General features: G+C 38.7%; 1 protein-coding gene across 3 annotated transcripts in view; it reads right to left on the bottom strand.

Annotated features, from left to right (window-relative positions):
• Positions 1-13,152, bottom strand: part of ANK3 (ankyrin 3) — a 195,657-nt gene that overhangs the window by 13,590 nt on the left and 168,915 nt on the right. For 2 of the 3 annotated variants that reach the window (XM_033515805.1, XM_015632928.3), the window contains 5 exons: positions 12,575-12,649; positions 11,603-11,734; positions 10,455-10,598; positions 6,959-7,631; positions 4,695-5,073 (listed from right to left, as the gene is read on the bottom strand). In XM_033515805.1, coding sequence (XP_033371696.1) covers positions 4,695-5,073; positions 6,959-7,631; positions 10,455-10,598; positions 11,603-11,734; positions 12,575-12,649 — 1,403 coding nt within the window. The remainder of the gene's footprint in view (positions 1-4,694; positions 5,074-6,958; positions 7,632-10,454; positions 10,599-11,602; positions 11,735-12,574; positions 12,650-13,152) is intronic. The other variant, XM_015632927.1, reaches the window with a different exon arrangement.

Genomic DNA, 13,152 nt, shown 5'->3' with positions numbered 1-13,152 from the left:
GATATGTGCAATTGAAATGTCACAATTTATTCCTAAAGTAACAATTACAGCTTAGGCAAACTGCACTAGTGCTGTAATAGCACTGAAGTGCTGTGCTGGTTTTCTTCAGGGCTTGACTACATGATTTTCTACTAAGAATCTACGAAATCCTGTAAGTTACTGAAGAATTAAATAACTGTTTATGATAGAGACTTATTTTCTCATGCTCTGTGCTGCAGGAAAATAATGTCATACTGTATGACCACATAAAAATATTGTAAGGGCAAATAAAATTACTTATATGATTGTACCATTGTTATCAGTATATATAGTATATTGTACTGTAAGTTCCGGCCATTTGTAAATAAATATACTAAACAGAGTCTACTGAAAGCAATGCAAAGACTTCTATTAGCTTCAGTAGACATAAAATCAAGATCATCTGCTGTAGTCAGAAAGTTTTCCAGAACACATTAAGCACTTAGGAACACAAGTTTCAACCAGAATATGTACCTCATACTTTCCTGTATCTCACTCATATATTCCTGCAAATGTTTAACTTGTAACCCAGATTTTTTTACAGACGACAGAAAAAAAAAAAAGAAAAAAGAAAGATTGTTACCCATCTTTCTCAGTGGCTTGTATTTGCTATACAGGAGACCAACATGCTGTATCTACCTGCAGTCTTTAAGATGCCATGCACAACAGTGGCAGTGAAGGACACAGCACTCCATGCAGCACAGTTGTTTTCCGACAGAATACTCCCATAAACCTGTGTTAAAGCAGGGAAAGGCAACCTAGCACTGGACTGTAAATCCATACTGGCAGTGGAGGGCACACTACCACAGGGGCTCCAGTATGCCAAAACTGACATTCTGACACAGCAGACCAAACCCACGTTCATGCCAACGTCGCCTCAAGAAAGCAAATCACAAAGTACCTTCAGAATCAACCGCCGCCGGTAAACTCTTGTAGTAATTCTCTGCTCTTCATCTGAGCTTGAATCACTCTCACTCTCACTGTCACTACATTCCTAATAAATGCAGTTTTAGTACATTTGAACAACATGTTTGCAAGACAGAACATGCTGATCAGGACTAGGAGAAGAAAACAGAGGTTATCAAGGACAGTGTCTTCCCTGTCTCTGTTATGTACGTAATGACTCACAGTGTCACGGCTAAAGTGCATGATGGGAGGAGGCCTTTTTGCTCCTTGGCATGCTGTAACCTGATAATTACACCAGCTATGGAATATCTCAGCAGCTCTCAAGTCTCAGAAAATGGTATTTGGAATGCATCTGACCTGTGAAATTTCAAAACCTTATGTAATTCTTCTAAATTTTATATAAAAAAGCCCTAAACCTTGTCATAACTTACTGATTTTTCTCCTAAAAATTATTCTTTCAAACAAGTTTTATGGATTCATAAGGTATGGGAAGTGAATTTCCTAATAAAAAAAAGAAGACAGTGACAGTGAAAGGTTCAGTGGAGCACCTCCACACAAAATGTTACAAAAACGCCTTCTGAAAAACTTCTCCATGTAAATGGCTTTCCTGGTCATTATTTATCTACTTTGATAAGTGGCAAAACTGCGGTGTGAAGTACAATCATTCTGTATATTTTCAAGAAGGGGGCTTTTAGAGCTTAGCTCAGGGGACACAACCCATTGCTGGTCTCAGCCTGGTGCTGACAGGTATCACATCACAGCTACACACAGCTGTCTACTCTGTCTTGGCACCCTCTGCCAGCACTGGTGTTTTCCCCTCCAAAGCCCAAGAAGCTCAGCTTTGGGGCTGAGCAGCTCTGTGTGCACATGCTTCCCACCTCTGTGTGTGATAGACGTAGGGCAGAGACACATCTCCCATTATATTAAGCTGAACAACCCTTTCCTGAACAGAGAAATGTGAAAATTTCCTCTTTGTTATACTCAATGACAGCCCCAAACCAATTTTAAGTTCATGGATAGTGGAAATTGTGAACTGCATATCTATTTCTCTTTCTGAATCTGGCCCAAAACATCCTAAACAAGAAACAATTCTCAGAAATTATGTGCAAAATAAGAGTGGGCATAGGTGGGTGGAGGAGAAAAAGAACTATATAACAAAAAGCATTCACTTGAGGATGACAAGAGTTCATCTGCAGTCCTATAGTCCTATAGTCAAATATAGATGCAAAAAATTATAAACCAATCCTCTCCTGAAGAAGTAACAGTAAAGCAGAAGATTTCCGGAGTGCACAAAGGCTTTAGAGGAAGAGTTATTTTTAATAAACAGCTTTAAGTGGTTTATTTGTGATGGAATTCTGATACTGAGAGTCACCTTGACCATGTGCTGGACATCATCCTCTTTGGAATAACAGAGCAACTGTGCTGTGTTCTTCTCATTTAACAAGACCGCTAGAATCTGATGCTTGTGCATTTGTAGAGAATTATATGTACTAATCATTACTGCAATGCTTTTGTAAATGTTTACATGGACTTGGGATGAGGCCAAGGATCTATTTCATCCACATCACCAGGTGTCAGACCAGTATCAATTGTCTGAGTTTATCTGTTGGTGCAAACTCTGTGCCAAAATACTGCTGCGGCCCCTTTCCTGCAGGTGGGTGACTTGCTTCCTGGCTCTTTCCAAATGGGTCACAGATAAAAATATCTTACTTTGGCAAGTAGTTTTAGTTTGTTCCCACTTTCTCTCCACAGAAGTAAATCTGTTTCTTCCATATTTTTCTCTTTATGGAGAATTTCTGAAAAATGTGTTGCAGAAAGACTGCAGTTGAAAATTTTCTTTCTATTTTCATGATAGCATGGTGAAGTGTCTCACCATGAATTGGACTGTGTTAATAATTAAACTTATTGAATTCAAATTAGATTAGAAGGCATTATTGAAGAAATATCAACAAGATAATAGAAGCAGTTCTTGTCATTCTAACAGATGCTAGTTTCTTACCCATTCACGCTTTGTGAGAGACCCGCATTTCGAAATTACATTATTTTCTGATACCAGTTTATTCAAAGATCATGCCTATAAAAAAACTCGTTATTTAGTAGATAAGCCTTTACCAATAAAGCAAAGTAGTGCAGAGAGCACATCTAAGAAAAGCACTTGCTTATTCTTCTCAATCCAGATGGGATATCCAATAGTAAAGAGAACACGAAAGTGGGTGACAACTTCTCTTCCCACTGATGGGAATGCAGAGGAGGAAGTGCAGCATGTCAGCACAGCCTCAGCACATTGCAGTGTGCATCTACACTCATTCCTGCATTTAATCAGAGCATGGCACCGCCAGACTGAGGTCTACCCCAAAGCCTACAAACACTGAGGAACGCTGCCACCTGCCTTTAACTACCTTTGAAAAAAGGCAAAGGCTCTTACATTTTTTAAGCATTCCAGTAATTAGCAAACATTAGGAAAGATCTTACTGTGTCACGAACTAATAACAAGATAATAACAACCACAGGCTGCATAACTGCTGAAACTGATTACGTTACCATCTAATAAAAGAATTTTTGGTTGTATAATCAAAAGAATAGTTTAAAACTAACTAATTTAAACCTTAATGATTTACTGCAGCCCACTACAGCTAACATTTTTATTGTGCTACAATAAAAAAAAAATCTGTATCATGTAGAAACAATTCTACTGAAATATCTTACTCCCAAAAGTTATAATCTGCTCCTGTATTATCATACCCAAGAAAAGACAATCTCAGCAGAGAGAGGAATGTGGAAGAAACTCTGCAATTCCCCTTTTCATTCTGGTTGTCTGCTGGGCCTGAGGTCTATTCTGTGGCGATCCTCCCACTGCTGGGGTGTGAGGTGCACGCAGCAACTGGGCTACAAGCCATTCTTTGAGTCAACTTTCCTTCTAAGGTTCTGGTAAATAGAAGCAACTGAGAAAGCTATCAAAATCTTCATTGTCAGAAAGCAACTTATAAAAGAACTGGGGTTCTGCAGCTAAGGGTGCATGAGTCAGGCAAGGTAGAAAGGAAGGGGAGCCCCTCAGCAGCATTTTAAGGAGAAAGAACCACCACCTGGAAAAATACAACATTTAAAAATCTTTTGATTCATCTTGGCTGAACGGACTCTGAAGCTGGGATGAACAAGATCATGGAAAAAAAAAAAAACATAAGGAGGAGTTTAAATATCATTCAAAATTTATTTTTCTGCAAATTAACAGAGTAAAAAAATGCAGAAAGTTTTAGGGACAAAGAGCAGGACAGAGCCTGAAGGGTCCCTGTATTTCTTTGCTTCTATCATTTACTTCAATGTCACAGGAAGAGTGGGAAACCAGTGGCAACACCTTAGTGAAACAGATGGAGGACATCTGAGCAGTTTGGCACTATTTGCATAGGTGGTATGTCATGGCAGGGAAGGGGCTGTTCCCCAGTGGTGCGGGACAGCGCTCCCAGAAGCTGCTCTAACCTCTTCCAAGGCTCAGGGCCAGGGAGAGAGGGAATTATGCAGCCCTTCTTGGCTCCCCTGCCTATCCTGACTCCACCCCATTCTATTCACAACACAAATAAAAATTTCCAGTAGCTTCCATTTTTCTCAATTCAGTAATAAACTGAAAAGGCATAAAGAAGGATAAAAAAAAAGAACAAAAAAGAACCTTAACCCTGACACAAACAATATTACAAGTCATACAAAAAAATTTGTCAACCAATATGTCAAGCAACAGGGACTCCTCACATTGTTAATTATTACAGGACATACTGTACCTTCTGTTCAGACATTACTGCTCCCTCCTCCTCTTGGATGCTTGTTCTTGGCTTGCCATCCTCAGAAGTACTCCAGCCCATCTTCTTCACACTGACAGGCACAGATGTTTTGCTGCTTTCTGTTGTTGGCCTGCTGGTCTCTTCCAAAGATTTCTGATATGTTGTTGATGATAATGTTTGCTCATCAGTACCAGTTGAGATCTGGGACTTTGTTTTCAGGACATCTTTGTCACTGTGTTTTCCCACATCATTTAAAGCTTCCTGGATGTAGGATTTAGTTTTTGCCTCTGATGTGGACTCTGATAGGCTTCCATTTGTTTCTGGCTTCCCTGCTTCTCCTTTGACACATGAGGTAACAGAATCTCGACATTGGTCCGAACTACAAGGAGAAAGGAATAGACAGCTGTTCAGGGCTTAAATCACAGACAGAAGGGCAGAACACCAAGCCTCTTACTAAGCCTTTGGTCTGAGCCTGTACATTTCACACACAGAAAAGCAAAATTTTGAACTCCACTTGCAGACATCAATCTATTTAATAACCTTGTCTTCTGCATTATGGTATCATTTCAGAAGCAATGAAAATACGGTGGACACTGGAAACAAGGCCAAATATTTTATGTTAATCTCCTTTCAATTGGTGAAGGGGAGGAAAAAGAGAAAAATAATACACAAAACCTACCAGTTCTCTTGTATAATCATGAGCTTGAGCCACTGATTTTTAAACCATTCTCTAATCAAAGAGGTAATTAAAGTATCTGTCACCATGCAATTACCAGTTATTTTTCCCCCAAAGTACAATATCTGTACTCCAGATAGGTCTTGTCTTTTAAAAAATATGGTAATCTGCAAATAAGTCCTTAGATACTGCAGAATCTCAATAATATGCAGAGCCAAAGGCAAGGAAGGGTACTAAAAGATAGAAAGCTGACCAGAATTTTGCCTCAGATTAACTATGAAGAGGTTTCACCTGCAATTTTGATAAACAGTTTTCCTTTGTATTTTTGCTCACTTTCTGTTAAACATTATGACTCTGTAATGCTGACATATGAAAACACGCCAGCTATTTGCTGGCAGAACTCTTATAAAAAAGACAGCAAAATGAACTAATCTATCAGAAACTGATATCTTTTTAAGGAAGCCCTTTTACTTCCAGAAGTGATCTATTTTACTAATTTAGCACAATATAAAATGCAGAATAACCCTTGCTTAACAACAGGAATCACATCAGTAGTAGTTCAAGTGCTTTACCATATTGAAAGACAATGAATTTGCTGAAATCAATGACAAAATCTCGACTGGTTTTGATAAGAGAGTATCTAATGCTACCTTGAACCTTAAAACATCCTGAGTCAAAGATGTAAAGGATGTAAACTGCTTGACATGTGACTGTGTAGATAATCATTCTGTGCTGATTTATAGCTCCTGCAGACCTGACTCCTTCAATTAGTGATCGCAGGAACCCCTTGCCCAGTGGCACCAGTAGGGCTGAACAGGACAACACACACTGTCGATGTTGAAAGCTTACAGGGGTCCAAGGGCAGGCTGGAAAAGCTCATACAAGACACATGCACTGAGGACAGAAAGCATCCCTCCCAGCAGATCGTTATGTCAAAGACAAGTGGAGCTTGGGAGAGTGCAGGGGGAAAACAGCACATACATCCACTTTCCTTCCTCTGCTGTCACTGCTGGGAGACAACATACAGGACTAGGCGGGTTTGGTATCATTATTCTTACCTTCTTATGCCTCATAACTCATCTTTTAAAATGTCTAGTAAATTAGCAGCACATAATATGCTTGAAGAAAGTGTTTTAAATGTGACAATTCAAAAATTGGCTTATGGTAAAAGTAACAATTATCTGAGGGAAGGCAGAGATGCAAGTGGAAAGGAAGACTGCTATAAAGATGCTCAAAAATAAGAGTAATGTAGTATCCTGGTTTCAGATAATGTTCTTGATTCCAGTTAAATCACTGAGATGAGTTATAAATAGAAATACATAAGATAAAGAAAGTGAAAATAAATACTAACGGCTAAAAATGATATTCATTACTTCTCAAATGCCTATATCGAGAATGAAACCTGATAAACACACATTTTAAAAGACAAATATATTTGAGGCCAAATCAGATTTTTCTTTAAAATGTATATATAAGTATATAGACATGTTGTCACAGAGTAGAGAACAGCAGCCTCTGCAGAGCTGCTGGTGTCCAAGACAGCGTGGGAAGCGTGGCTGACACACATACTGCAACAAGGGCTGCTCACCTCTCGTCCAGGCGATCCAGCAGGCTGCTGCCTATCCTGCGTCCCGACGTCGCTGCCTCAGAGACGCTGGAGGAGTCAGGCTGCCAACCTGTAATTGAAGACATTTCGCGTTCTGCTTGTTGAACACCTTTAAGAATTGACCATACTCTTTCTTCCGTCATCTCCTCAGACTCAGCTCCTTCTTCCAGATGAATGTCCTCAAACAGAGACTTAAATTTTTCTGCCGTCATCTCCTCATCAGTACCAGACTTTTCTCTCTCCGGCTGTTCATTCCTCACTCCTCTTTTACTAATCTCTTCACTCTGCCTTTGTTTAGCATCTTTGGATATCCCGCCATAACTACCGAGATACCGTGGAAAATCTTTAAGGTCCACTTCCTCCAACTGGCTCTCACCTATGGAAACATCTTTAGGTGTTTCTTTTCTAGGCACTGGGAAATCAACTTTGCTGTCATCCAGTGAAGTGTCCTCTTCAGTCACCACTGGCGGTGCTGCTGCTGTACCATCTACGTGTCCCTGGGAGGTCACTAACACGTCACTCAGTCTACTGGGAGTTCTAAGGGGTGACTCTAGGCTAGAGGTGTCGCTAAGGAAATCATCCTGGTGGAAAGGGGTGGGCGGCACGAAGCGCAACCCAGAGGGAGTTTCCAGTTCCACTTGAATGGAGGGATAACCTAAGGAAGACAGCACATTTGGACTGACTGGGATGAAGCATGGAGCAACAAATAAGCAAATGCCAAATGATTCACAGGTTACATAAAGTATGAAACGTATGAGGAGGTGTAGGTGTGTAAGAACCAATGCAGTTCTGATAGATTTTGTTACTTTGTCCTGAAGAGATGGAACAAAGACAGTACTGCCAGTGAATATTACAGTGAAGCAAGTACTTCTGACTATTTTTTTAGTGGTCTGTAAAGTTTTCAGCAATTTCTTGTGCAGCCATTTTAAACATTTTCAAGCTATAGTAGATTGTCTTATGGGCATGCAGTAACTCAAATGTGGACAAGGATGGTTGTCCCTTTACATATAAGACAATCTCTTGCAGCCATATTGTGAAAATCTTTATTTCCTTGTTTTTATTTTTTTTTTAAATTTGGTAGTTTAATTAACAGATTTTAAAGACAGCAGTAGATCATAACACAGGACAGCCACTTTTTTGTCAATAGGTATTCTTTCTAAAACCGCACATTTTTAATATGCTTTTATATAAAAATACATAATACCAGAAATACAGTGTTACTAACATATACCTCCAATTTAACCACAGAGTACAAGAATGGACTAGTTGAGGAATGAAGAACAGAAATGGATCCTAATAATGATACTAAAAGATAGTAGATCTAAATATACAGCAGGATAAAAAAGCTAAAGTAAGGAAGTTAACGAAGGGATTAAAGAACAAAAACATAACAAGGAAGAGCTATATGAATATTTCAGGTACAGTGAAGTTATACGGGTGAGAGGACTGTGGTGAGTAAGGAGATCTTGGTGATCTTGAAGATTGAGGTGATCTTGGTGACATTGGTACAATCAGACACACTGATCAAATAAAGAGAAAAGAAAAATTGATGAAAACGTAAAAAATCCCGAAACACATACGAAAGGATTAAACTGAATATACACATAAAAAATGGCAACAAAATTTCAAGTTCACATTCTGGCAAATGAGTTTGGGCAACCTAGAAAAGGAAAAAAACACATGCTGTGGGGTTAACTGGACATTGTGCTGCCTGCAAGGGGAGGTGCATCAACAGGGCTTGGGGGTTTGTTTCCTGAACCAGCCAAGAGAAAGGCAAAGGTGGTCTGGTCTTGGTGAGGAAAGGAAGCTTGAGGAAGGTTCAGAGAAGAGGAGAGACACAAAGCAATTGCAGAGAAGCGCTTTTTTCATAAAAAACATTGATGCTAGTATTGAAAGGCTCAAGCAACATTTCAAGAGCAACTTTCTTAAAATGTCAACAGAAAATTATTTCTGTAGTTCAATGACTGAATGACCAGCAATGCTGCTCAATAATGGAGGCACACTGAACTCATATGCTTTGAAGAAAAAAAAAAAAACTTACTAAAATACAGAGAAAGTCAAAACATAACTGAACAAATTACAAAAACTAAAAGGAATGGTACTTACAAAAAAAAAAAAATCTTATTTAATGAGCCATCATAATACAAGTGAATAAAATCAAATAATCCAGTGCCTGTTATCTAACACTTGAAACAAGAAAAAATCAACATTCAGCATCTTCAATATATTAATAAATAACAATCACTTCTATTGAAATTTTGTTTTACAAGGAGAATTTCAGTTTTGCTTTTAATCTGACTCAAATTTAACCTGCACAGTTCTGCTTTCAGTTGATACAGCTTCCATGTGAAAATTATTACACAACTTTACCCATTAGCAGATTGAAAAAGATATTCACTCATGCACTAATAAAACATTTTCTTATTTTTCTGCTGCCATTGGAGGAAAAGTCCAAGTGAAAATCGTAAAGCAATCGATGTTCACAGGTCTCATTGAGGCTTGGTAGTAAATTGCACATTAATTTATTCTATGCAAATACTATGCACTTTTTTTCTCTTGTTCTTCCTTTTTTTTTTTTTCTTGAAGAATTTTTATTACTACATATCTAGACAGGAAGCCAGAAAATACACGTTTCCAGGTAAATTGTCAAGCATTAAATACCAAGTACATAAAAAAGATGGGTAAGCCTCAAAGAACAACTGTTGCACGAGAAAAGCTTGGTCCTGTCAACTGACACTGAGGCTGGTGGGATCAGTGTTTACTCAGGCACACATCTGTGGGACTCTGCACTTATTGTTTGAGATATTAATGTGCAACCTTCATATCTCCATAAAGGACTGGGATGCAGGACTTGAAGGTGTACTAAGGAAGTTTGCTGATGATATGAAATTGGGAGCAGCTGTGGCCACCTCCAAGGCAGGGAGGGCTGGGCAATCACCAACCATTTAAGTTTAACAAAGACAAGTGCTGGGTTCTGCACCTGGCATGGGGCAACCCTGACTATGTGTACAGGCTGGGGAATGAGAAGCTGGAGAGCAACCCTGTGGAAAGGGACCTGGGGCCCTGGTGGATGAGAAGTTGAACATAAATCAGCAGGAAGCTACATCAGGGGAGGTTTAGGCTTAGCAAGAGGTTTTTCCTCTTCAGTGGTCAGGCACTGGAACAGAGACGTGGTCACAGCACCAGGCCTGCCAGAAATCAAGATGTATTTGGACAACCCTCTCAGGCACATGGTGTGATTCTTGGGGCTGTCCTGTGCAGGGCCAGGAGTTGGACTTGATGATCTTCACAGGTCCCTTCCAGCTGAGGATATTCTATGATTCTATCGTATCACGCTTTAAGACAGGAAAACCTCTTTATAAATTTAAAATTATTGTTCCTGTAGAACTTACAATCTTTCTTTAAAGTCTAGTTTATACAACATTATTATATTATTGGACATGTCACTGAACTAAATATGACTACAGAATTCAATTACCATCAATGGGATCATGAAATATGTTATTTTCATCTGCAAAACTTCTGGTGCCTGAAATATTTCCATAATCAAATATTGGTCCTTCCAACAGGGTCACGATGTCTATTCGATTAATTTTTGTCAATACAGAAGTTAAGGCATCAGCTGAAAAAAAAAAAAAAATCCACATCAGAAAAAAGTTCAGCATTGCAGAACTGTGATAATTTTTCTCAGTTACATTCACATCACATTACTTACAAATTGCTGGCATGTCCCAATGTCTTTGGTTCTAGCAAACCCCAGTATTTGTCTGAGCAGTCATTCAGCTGCCTATTTATTCAAGGTATGCATCTATTAAGAGTCTATACTTTCTCCAAGTATAATTATATTACAACACAAAAAGCATGAAGGGTCAGGTCAGATAGTTCTTAAAGAATTTATGCTTACTACTGCTACAAAATATCCTTTTACTGGAGCGTAAAGGGAGTGTAAAAATCCTTTTACCATTCTGTTCTGAGGAACAACAGAATAGGCAGTCATGTAGGTAATAATGCATATAAGGCTATTCATGCAGTACATCATGAAATCTCATTTACAATAATCCTGTTGTGAGAACACAGTAATACTGGAAATTACTTTTACAGTAAAAGAAATCAAAGGAAACTCAAATGGGGAGTTTGTGGATCAGAGAAGGGTAACAAACACCAATGATGCCACACAAAAATCAACCCTTCTCTTTCAGTTTGAGCAATTGAAGCGAAATGTACAGATAAACCCAGAATTATCAGTACAGAATTGGTGTCTCCATCACTCCTTATAGGAAAAATTTTAGTCTTTTCCTATGACCTGCAATACTGTGAGACTACCTAAATTTTTCAGGCAGTCATTTCCACGTTTCACATTCCTTGCTATTGGAAAGTTTTCCCTAGTATTTTCTTTACTGGAATTCAAGTTAATTACTAGTCCCCTCAATTATGGATGTGGAGAACTTATGATTTCCTTCTGTATATATAGTAAATAAATATGACATATTTCTGACTCCTGGTAAAAATGTAACAGAAACTTTTATTTTCTTTGATGGTTTGTGAAGGACATTCATAATGTTTTCTTCAATTTGGCAACAGATGGGTTATAACTTATAAAGAACAAAAGTAACTACTTGAACTTACTTGTAGCATTTTTTCCATCTCTGGTAACCCATTTTTTTAATAACATGAAGCTTTGAGCAATAAGAGAATTTGGGTTTTCTACTCGGATTTGATTTATTTCATCCACAGAAAAATTCAGTTCTCTTGCCAGTTCTATAAAGACAAAAAAAGCAAGCGAGAAAAGAAAACAAACCCAAAAAACTCCGAAGAAAGCGCAAATCCCTCAATTGTCTTGACAAGCTTAAAAATACTCACTTTCATAGGTCACAGAGACATCAACAAAACTGCCTGATACAAACTTTACAGATAACAATGAACATGGCATTGTATCCCCATACTTTAATTTCCTAAGACATCATCTTGAATTTCAATTATCTCTGGGAGCGATTATCACACTTATACTCAGTAAGCCACTTAAACATGATAAAAAGCGCTCCCTGGAGATTGTCTCATCACTGCTAATTTATAAGCTCTGTTTATTTCCACTGATTGTTACTCCCCTGGGAGCACCCTGTGCAGCTCAGCACTGGTGCTGTTGCCACCTGAGCCCTGGCAGAGCTGGCTGCTGCAGCTGTGAGCCCAGGAAGGGCAGCTCTGCCCAACAATATAGGGGGCCACAGGTGGGCAGAGCCTCCAGCATGGACTTGCCTGGTTGCTGGGGGCTTGGGGGAAACGGCTATCCAGGGACAGCAAATACCCCAGAGGCAGCCCTGAGCCCAGGCAGGTAGAGCCTCTCAACTCCTTGGGAGAGCATGTTGAGAGGAGAGTCATTTAGCTATTTTCTCTGAGTTTCTCTTTGAGTTATTGAAAGATCAGAGAATAATTTCCTATTGGGCATCTTTGCCCAGAAATACATTGCACATTTGGGGAAGCTGGCATAGCTGTGAATCTGGGAGAGCCTGATACAGTCTTGCTGTGCCTTTTGGTAAAAGAATACCTAAAAATGCAATAGCAAAGACAGATTTATTTTTCTATTAAAGCAGAAAAGCTTACCTGTCCAGCTAAGTCCTAGGTGATCAGCTACAATTGCCATCCTTATATCTGTCCGTTCACATGGACTCTGTGGACCTGTGATTTACAATTTCTCAATTAAAAAGATTTTGCACAGAAAACCACAATACTGGATAATAGTTTATTATAAAAAATAGCTTTAATTGACTAAGTTGACAGTGCTTATATTGTTTACTAGAATGGCTGTGTGACCTAATAACCTTCAAAACAAAATTTTTTCACAGCTTTGAGATTTTCACCTGTGTAAAGCCAAAATGTAAAACTACATGATGTCGTGTAATGAAACCAAACATGCTGACAATCTAGCTGTTAGACTGTAGACAAGTTGTTCAATTACTGGTGAAAACCACCAAGGCCAAATTATTGTCTATTTTCTCTACTTTGATAGAACAAATATACTGTCACAAAAGACATCTTTCAATTTCTGAGTTACATCAATTTCTGAGTTACATGAATGTCTTTGGCATGCTTCACTAGCTTTCTACAGTACAGAATTTGTTTGAAGGAAGGAAAAATAGAATAAGACAGCACATACAGATGACAATGACAGAATGAAAACT

The sequence above is a fragment of the Parus major genome, chromosome 6 (assembly GCF_001522545.3).
Source record: "Parus major isolate Abel chromosome 6, Parus_major1.1, whole genome shotgun sequence".
NCBI lineage: Eukaryota > Metazoa > Chordata > Aves > Passeriformes > Paridae > Parus > Parus major.
The sequence above is the reverse complement of the archived record's forward strand: the minus strand, read 5'-3'. Positions and strand labels throughout refer to the sequence as shown.